The sequence below is a fragment of the Pungitius pungitius genome, chromosome 15 (assembly GCF_949316345.1).
Source record: "Pungitius pungitius chromosome 15, fPunPun2.1, whole genome shotgun sequence".
Classification (NCBI taxonomy): domain Eukaryota; kingdom Metazoa; phylum Chordata; class Actinopteri; order Perciformes; family Gasterosteidae; genus Pungitius; species Pungitius pungitius.
In genome coordinates, this window is record NC_084914.1 from 2,588,135 (window position 1) to 2,597,102 (window position 8,968).

Below are 8,968 nucleotides of genomic sequence, written 5' to 3' on the forward strand. Positions count from 1 at the left end.
GGGGCAGTGATTGTACAGGTTTGTTATGACAGGATATTGAGGTGATTTCATTCAGTTATTATAAACATCCATAATTAAATAATAATTACACAATACAAATGACAGACGTGGCCTATTGCCAACCTTGTTAGAGGAAATCAAACTTAAGTGCTCCCACATCTCGGAGCGACCTCTTTGCCAAAAGGTTCAGTTGTAAATTTGCTCATTTCTATTCACATCAACACTGACTTTGACTGTATCAAACAGACAAGCCCGAACCCTGTTTCACGCCCATTTGAATCAAATCGAAGCGGTCACGTGACTGTGCGCTAGAACAAAGCTTTGGACGTCACGGATGACATCACTGTGAGCCGGACCGAAGCTTCGGACGTCAGTGATCACGTGATCAGCAGCAAACGAACCAAGCACCGATACATCTGCTTCGCCTTGCACTGGTTCATATTTCGACACAAGCTTCGAAGCAGGTTCGAAGGTTTGTTTTTTAATTTTTGTTGAATAAATTGCTCCAACGACAACTCCGCTTTTGCGCTGCCAGGGATGCGAAACCCCCCTGAACGAACAAACAATTGGTCATTGGTATAAGTACAATTTCTGCCTTTTATTGGTACAAGGAATAAAGTTTATTGGTCACCTACATAGAAATACTAACGTAAAGCAGGGAAATTTCCTTTAGTGATAAGCTTTTAATGTGCGAGTGTAAAGAAAGAAGAACAACATTTTCATAAATAGCAAGGTGTATTTCGTGATCTAAATGATTAACACAAACATAACACTATCGTATATTTGCCTCGATGTTCTTCCTGGACGCTGCTGGGTCAACAGCACTGTTTAGAATCCATTTGGCCCATTTATGAGGATTTTCGGGTGTTTTCCCCAATATCGGTGACGTTGAATCTAACCACGGGAGCCGCCATCTTGCCATTCTGTTGACACATAGCTGCTACCTCATTGGTGTAGAGCAATCACGTGTCAAACCGTGCCACCACTTACGACCAAAATCCTATTACGCTCTGAAGAAACTAGTTCTGCTTCAAACACAGACGCATCGACAATTGAGTGGAATTTCAGCGAAGAACTTTTTTTGGTAGCTTAGCACGACTCGTTCTTTTTTTATGAGCTAAATATTGTGTAGATGCCAGACTGTGGAGCGGAAATTGTTTTCTAAAAGACCTTTTGTGAATCTGTCCGCTTTTAGCAACTTCCGATTTTTTTGGCAACAGTTTTCACTTTCGATCACAGCTCGTGCCGATCGCTCCTGGAGTCTGATAAGATTTTTTTCTTCTTTATGTCTTTGTTTTAACTTTCTGCTCTTCTTCCTTCAAATAATCCTCTACCAGCTTCCGGGGTTTGGCTCCACACCGCCTTCCTCTGGCCTCAGCTTCCCATCTCATTTTGGCGCAAAGACACTCTTCGTTTCTCCCGTTTCTTTTCTCCGGAGAACAAGAAGTGAATCGTTCTTCACTTCCTGGTTTCATCGCCTCGCTTCCATTTTGCAGAATGAGGTCGTGCTTCGTGCTTCTCTTTGCTTCTCTGCTGACATCATGTGAAGCACAAGGTGAGGGCTTTATTTTATATCTATATTGGGTCAAAGCTTTCATACCGTAGCACTATTTCTCTAATAGACAGTTAGCGCACATCGTGCCACTGTAACTCTGGGAGGAACTTCCTGTTTTAGTCGAGGCAGCTGCTCCAACTTTTGGCCGTTTTTTTTCTTCATAATTTGCCAATATATAAGTGTTGATAGTTGTAATTGGTTCACTAATAATACGCCGATAGGCTACGTGATACAATAACTTACGTAATAAAGAGGAAGCATTAATGAGTCTCGTGTTATTTTGTAAATATCTGGTGATGAAAACAAATGCAAAGAGCATCAGTTTGAGTGTGAGAAACTTAAATCAACCCTTTACAATTTGGAACAAGTACTTATAATTTAATAGGTCATTTTACAACATTTCAATTGTGTGGGCTATAACACACACACATTCAAATACAATCAAACAATGACAAGTCAAACACTAATAGATTTCTAAAAAAAAAGGCGAAAAGCAATTTATTCGCTTCGCTTCTTTGCGACCAGACGCGTCTGTGCATTGACTTTAAATGGAATCTACTCAGGCAGAATAATTCACCCATTAGCCCATATTAGCTTAGCTGAACTTCAAAGGGTAGCCATTTTTATGGCTAAACTTATTACAACCAACAACACTTATAGCCCCTCTTTAAATTTTAGAATAACCAGAACACAGAACACCAGGGATAACTGTATTTGAACTCCTTCACTTGCCTCAGATTTGGAGGTGCTGATCCTCGTCCCAACCGCTTCACACTCGGCTGCGAACCGCTCCAATGAGAGTTGGAGGCCGCAGACCGAGGACGCCATCAGGACCGCATCGTCTGCAAAAAGCAGCCATGAAATCCGCAGCCCCCCGAACTGTAGACTCTCCTATTGATCGGGCGAACCCTCCTTTCCAGCCCCTTGGAGTAGACTTTACCAGGAGGCTGAGTAGTGTGAGACCCCTGTAATTTGCACACTCTCTGGTCCCCCTTTTTGAAGAGAGGTACCACCACCCCGGTCTGCCACTCTTTTGGCACTGTCCCAGATTTCCACGCCATGTTGAAGAGGCTTGTCCTTCAAAACAACCCTTCAACCCCCATTGCTCCCAGCCAGTTATTATAATTATTTAATATTTCCATATTTTGATCAGCAGACAGACCGTAAACACACATTCAGCTTCTGTGGTCGAGGGATAACGTTTCAGCTTTCATTTAAAAATGTTCCATATTTTCTCCTTTTTATTCTAATGAATATTGTAACGTTCCGTTAGAAGACGTGTGTGACACAGAGGAAACATTGAAGGTGCTTTTAGACACTTTGTAACCACTTGTTGAAACGGGCTGAACGCATCTTTCCCTCCAAGACAAATGTTGACCTTTACTCCTCTCAGAGTTGAACTCCTTCAGTGTTCAGTCTGTGGACGTCTTATTTTCTAAATGCATCCATGTTCAGTGTAGCTGATGCTGGGGGACATTAGTGTGCTGAGAGGGAGGGAAAGAGGACAAAGGGACACAAAGACCCTGTTTTTCACAATGGAAATACTTTGTCACGTCAAGAAGAAGAACTTTGGGCACCAACTTGGTCTCAGTGGGTTTAGTTTGTGCTGTTAAGCTTCTCTGTGTCCTCAGGAAGAGACGACGTGAGACATTTTAAGAGACCTCTGTCACTTCATGTTAAGCAGTGATGAGCTGAAGGTGAACCGCTGGTTCAATGTGTGAGAAATAAAGTAAAGGGATGGAGTAACATTCAGCAATGAATGATTCATCATATGTTGTGTGTGATGTTTATTGTATCATGTGTCTACTGTTTTTACAGGAACCATTGAGCCTATTGGGTTTGTGCTGAAGGGACGTGATCTGCTCCTGAAGCTTCATGCTGATCCTCCTGAGGGGGTTTTATTTGTTGACTGGAAAATCAATAAAACAGTCACTTTAGTAAGATTTGATCCTAGTGGAAAAGCAAATGTCCTTCATAGTTTCACTGGAGGGTTTGAGTTTCCTGAGAATAAATTCTCTGTGATATTGAAGAATCTCCAAGAGGTCGACAGTGGAGTTTATTCTGCTGTAGCAGTAACATCTACAGGAGACAAACTAGTAGCTGAATACAAGGTCACAGTTCAAGGTGAGTCTGTAAACATTTCACTGGTAGTTTCTGCCGCCATGTTTCATAAACTCTTCAAAGAAACCTCCCCCCCCCTCAGGACCAGTGTCTCCAGTTGAACTGACCGTGGACCGAGTGGACTCCAGGAGCTCAGAGTCATGTGACTTCCATGTGACCTGCAGGACTCACAACTCTCACATCAGCAGCACTTTCAAGTGTTTTAAAGGGGTCTGCAGTCAGGAGGGAGGAGAGCGACCAGAGCTCGCGACCTCTGAAGCTTCTCTCCAGGTCTACCTGCTGAACAGCGTGATCATCTGTGACCATAGCAACAAGGTTCACTGGACCCAGGACTTCTTTCCTGCTGAACATCTTTGTCCCTCAAAACGTGGTAAGACTGAAAGAGGAGACAACTTCCTGATAATAATGAACCCTCTGCCCCCCTCCCCCTTAAAATCACCTGATAGTGTCAACCATTAATAGCTATAAAAGTCAGTGGAACTAAATTCTGTTCTAATTGAATAAAATGATTTCTTACTATAGATCACGTTACAAAGATGTTTCCACAATCCAAACTGCAGTCCGTCAGAAGCACATCAGGCTGTGAACATGTGACACATTCTCAGCTGTGCTGCTTCATTTAAACCAGGAAGACTCTTCTGATCTGGTTCTGGTTTTGTTTTACAGATCCTTCCCTTCACCCTGGCTGGATGGCTGCTGTTTGCATTCTCACTGTCATCATTGTCGTCATGATTGTGGTTCTAATCGTCTGGCTTTATCGTCAAATGAAAATAATCAGTAAGTCCAAGTAAACATTCCAACAAATAATCCCAACATGTGTAAAATCCTCTTTGTTTCCTCTACATAGAAACTCAATGTTTCCAAGTCCTCCAGAACTATGGACCCACCTGTTTGGTTAAATAGTCCAATATCACAAGTCCCAGTTTGCCTCAGAGCGCTGTACAATCTGTACAACACAGGACCCCTTTTACTGCATCACATGAGCAAATAATATACATGTGATTTATTACCAAAAGGTGCTTTTTATCACACTGGGATTGTCATGATTTGCTGTTTTGATTCAAGCTCCAAGAGTCACAAACATCCATCACATCAACATGTGCTTCTGTTTGAGGGTGGAGTAAATTAGACACCACCCAAAAGATGGACCCACTTTATCTGCAGCTCAAGTAAAGTAAATGTACAACAGTTCAAGTCTTTAAAGGACTGTTTTTTCTTCTTCTATCACTGACCTGCAGGTTCAAAAAAGAACTTGACAGAATATATTTCCAAACTTACAGGTAAGCGCTGTTTTTTTTTTTCAACAAATTAAGAAATGTTTTTAGAATCCAAACCTTGTCCCAAGGTTGTTTCCAGGTGTCTTGGTGCTGCTACGTGCACACACCTGCTACGTGCACACACCTGCTGCTTGTGCTCAGATCCTCTGGGAGGAACCTGATGATCCATCGATCCAAACCTGGTCTCTTGTGGCCATTAGTCCTCTTCAGCTTTGTTTCTTCTGTTGTTCACGTGTTGTTTGTTTGTGTCTCAGTCCGTCATCCAGATTTTAACACTTTGCTCAACAGCAACGTGTCAAAACCTGCAACTAACAATTATTTTGATGATTGATTAACCGGTCAAATCTTTGCTCTACGATTAATCATAAAAAAACGGCATTTAAAAGATTTAAATTTTATTCTTTTATTCTAAAACAGAACTGCAAATTCACATTGCAAAAATACTTTAGAAAGAACATGTTGCTCCTTGAACATAATAATTTATTAAAAATAAATAAAAATACAAATCATCAAATTTAACAGGATATTTTTTAATGTTAGAACTTTTTCTCTACACACTCACAGACGCACAGCACACTCTTACACACAGACACACACCCCATGTTCACTTGAAGCTCATTAAATTATTACCATCCTTGTAGTGAATGTTAAATAAATGTTTTCATCACACCTAAATACAGCAAAGTGCTATGAGATGAATTTAAAATGGCATTTGTAAATAAATGCATTAGAAGCTTCTTAGTTTAATGGATCACCGTGTGTCTCTTTACAGGCAACACATCAACTACCGTAAAACCCACAGTAGATGTGCACTAGACTACCGTAAAACCCAGAGTAGATGTGCACTAGACTACCGTAAAACCCAGAGTAGATGTGCACTAGACTACCGTAAAACCCAGAGTAGATGTGCACTAGACTACCGTAAAACCCACAGTAGATGTGCACTAGACTACCGTAAAACCCAGAGTAGATGTGCACTAGACTACCGTAAAACCCACAGTAGATGTGCACTAGACTACCGTAAAACCCAGAGTAGATGTGCACTAGACTACCGTAAAACCCACAGTAGATGTGCACTAGACTACCGTGAAACCCACAGTAGATGTGCACTAGACTACCGTAAAACCACAGTAGATGTGCACTAGACTACCGTAAATGACAGCATTAAAAAGTACAACACGTAGAAATAGATTTCTTAACAATAACCGAAAAGAGACAAAGCACAAAATATGTACAAGACAACAGATTGAAAAATGAATGGTCCAAAAAAGGCGAGTAAATAAAAATCGTTTCTTTTAATGAGGTCACTACGTAGTCACATGACATCTCCTCTGTGGTCACGTGATCCTCCCTTTGCTTCCACGTGGTGGCTCACACCAGTTTGCCACTTTCCTCCTGAGCCGATGGTTTTCTACTTGTGTTAAAAACCTCCTTTTACACAGAGAACAAGTCCAGAGACACAGAACAAGTATCATTTGCAGTGTGAAAGTGGAACGTACTCTACATGATGTTAAAGTTCTAGCTGCTTTATTTATGGCTGATGCTGCAGTGTGATGTGCTTTCTACCCCGAGAGATTCCTCTGAACTCTTTGTGAAAAGAGACCAAAATGGGTTTTGTAGCAGTTTATTGTATTTTAGAGTGAGACTCATTAGTTTTAAGACAAAGAGACAGAAGTATTTAAATCAGTGACTGTTAATCATCAGGAGATGACTCCTCACGAGGAAAATACCACCTTTAAAAAGAAGTAGCAAGTAACCTTTTCTCATGTATGTGATTCATCCTGCAGGAAGAACTTTAACTCCTGAACAAGACGAGCATCTCCTCCAGCTTTGTGAAACCTGACCCTGGATCGATTCAGCCAGAAAGCGGCTTTGGGCGAGAAGATTCTCTTTAACAATCAAATCCCAGAATTCTGCTGGTAGTTTGCAGCCTTATTGAAGCTTTTTATGTTTTGGTTCATGTTACCTGCTTTAATGCTGAAAGATTCTCTTCTACACAAGTGTGATGTTGGAGTGAGATTAACAAACAAATGACTGAGTGTTAAGCTTCACACAGTTTTTTAAAAGTTTTTTTTAAGCATCACAATTGGAGATAATAATATTTTACATTTAAGGTTAATGTTTAAAAAGTAATATGTTTCAACTGTGCTGAATGTTTGAAACCGTTTGTTTTTTGTAAATATTTTTCCATGTTGTATTTAGTCATTATACATTATGTCGCTTTAACAAGTTTCCACCCAAAAAAAACCTGCTAAAAGAATGATGTACAAGTAAATACTGTACATGCAAGCAGACAAATATGCAATGTGTATTTTTTCCATTCTAAATAGGATCATATGTAGTATTATATGGTGTATTTAAGATTATTTGCTTAAATATAATCTATATTATACATGCAAGAAAACATCCACCAAAAGCATTTATATTGTCTTGTGTGATATTTTGTGTATAAATCAATGCTTTATCATCATTTGTTTTAAAGGTGAACTATGAAGGTTTTCTTGCCAAAATGCATCTTTGAGTCCACGTTCCTTCACCAGGAAATATCATGTGAATAGTAGATTACTTGACCTGATCATCAAAGTTCAACTAATAGAAATAATCATCAACGTATGAAAGAATGTATTTCCATTGCATAGAAATGTGTGGTCAGAAGAATATGGAAGATTCGGCGGCAACACCGGACCAGAGCATGGGTTGATGTGACGAAGACCTCTTGATATGAATCAAACCCAATTTATTGTCATTAAATGACTACACATGAACACCCTCCCACAATGTAACATTAAACCTGGAGGAAGGACTCCTTTTGGCTCCGGAGGTGTTAACCTTTTAGAAAAATGCTTTTGCTTTTTAACTTTTTGATCCAAGACGTCCTCTGTTTGTCCGGAGATTCTTCATTTTGAACATAACACAGCGCACTTTTCTTGCCAAATTGCATTTGAGTTGAACCCTCCCACGTGACACCACTCGACCAATCAAGTCTTTGCTTTCCCGGCAAGACGATGATATCGTCTCAATGCTGCGGACAGACGAGAAAGGTGGCAAATTACAAATAAAGAGATGGTAGGAAGAAAAAAGAAAGATGGCTCCTCCAGGTGAGGACAACAGCCTTGATGCCTTCAGGAACAGGTTTAAAGTCCCGGCAGGAAAAACTAGATTTATATTCTCCCACAAAAAAGTAGGAGCAGCACGTGAAGCTGGGGAAACACGTCTCTGCCTCTCGGTCCATCAGCACCGGTTCCCCCCAAGGCCGCGTTCTTTCCCCTTTGCTCTTCTCCCTGTACACCAACAACTGCACCTCCAGTCACCAGACCGTCAAGCTCCTGAAGTTTGCTGATGACACCACCCTCATTGGACTGATCTCTGGTCGGGACAAGTCCGCCTACAGGTGGGAGTCTGACCACCTGGTGACGTGGTGCAGCCAGAACAACCTGGAGCTTAACGCCCTGAAGACAGTGGAGATGGTCGTGGACTTCAGGAAGAACGCAGCCCCACCTTCCCCCCTCACCTTGTGTGACTCCCCCGTCACCACTGTGGACTCCTTCCGTTTCCTGGGCTCCATCATCACCCAGGACCTCAAGTGGGAGCTGAACATCAGCTCCATCACAAAAAAGGCTCAGCAGAGGATGTTCTTCCTGAGGCAGCTGAAGAAATTCAACCTGCCAAAGACGATGATGGTGCACTTCTACACCATCAGCCATCATGTAGTCCTTAATAATGCGTTTAACTGACAGCACTAGTTCTAGAATCATTTTACACTACAGCTTTTTATTCCACCTTGTTATAACATGAGTGTGCCAAATAAACACACGGTATCTTTTACTACACACGGTATTTATTTACAGTGTTTAATTTGTGATTTGAGAAAAGTGCATACTTGTTTAAGAATCTGCACACGAGATGTGCATCAACTGCACTGCAGCAGGACCTTCATGGCCCTCTGCTGCAGTGACCAGGCTGTGGATCAGCACCGTCAGGGTCCTCATCGTGTTCTGCCTGCAGGATCTGAGAT

At 41.3% G+C, this 8,968-nt stretch overlaps 1 protein-coding gene across 3 annotated transcripts; it reads left to right on the top strand.

Moving 5' to 3' along the window:
• The first annotated feature begins 375 nt into the window (after window positions 1–375).
• Window positions 376–7,457, top strand: LOC119205176 (uncharacterized). Of its 3 annotated transcripts, none has more exons than XM_037457358.2 (7): window positions 376–472; window positions 1,338–1,555; window positions 3,374–3,679; window positions 3,759–4,046; window positions 4,343–4,453; window positions 4,915–4,956; window positions 6,741–7,457. In XM_037457358.2, exons 2-7 carry the CDS (start codon window positions 1,498–1,500, stop codon window positions 6,794–6,796), a joined length of 861 nt encoding a protein of 286 aa, XP_037313255.2. In that variant the 5' UTR covers window positions 376–472; window positions 1,338–1,497; the 3' UTR covers window positions 6,797–7,457. The 3 variants fall into 3 exon arrangements, with proteins under 3 accessions (XP_037313255.2, XP_062413762.1, XP_062413763.1); XM_062557778.1 differs by having other exon boundaries at window positions 379–464; XM_062557779.1 differs by lacking the exon at window positions 376–472 and adding an exon at window positions 871–1,084.
• Window positions 7,458–8,968: the final 1,511 nt, after the last annotated feature.

Bases quoted from the DNA above. Each gene is read 5' to 3' on its own strand.
- LOC119205176 (XM_037457358.2), top strand. From the start codon at position 1,498: ATGAGGTCGTGCTTCGTGCTTCTCTTTGCTTCTCTGCTGACATCATGT. The intron at 3,680-3,758 runs GTGAGTCTGTAA...CCCCCCCCTCAG, and splicing joins ATACAAGGTCACAGTTCAAG to GACCAGTGTCTCCAGTTGAA. The intron at 4,454-4,914 runs GTAAGTCCAAGT...ACTGACCTGCAG, and splicing joins TCGTCAAATGAAAATAATCA to GTTCAAAAAAGAACTTGACA.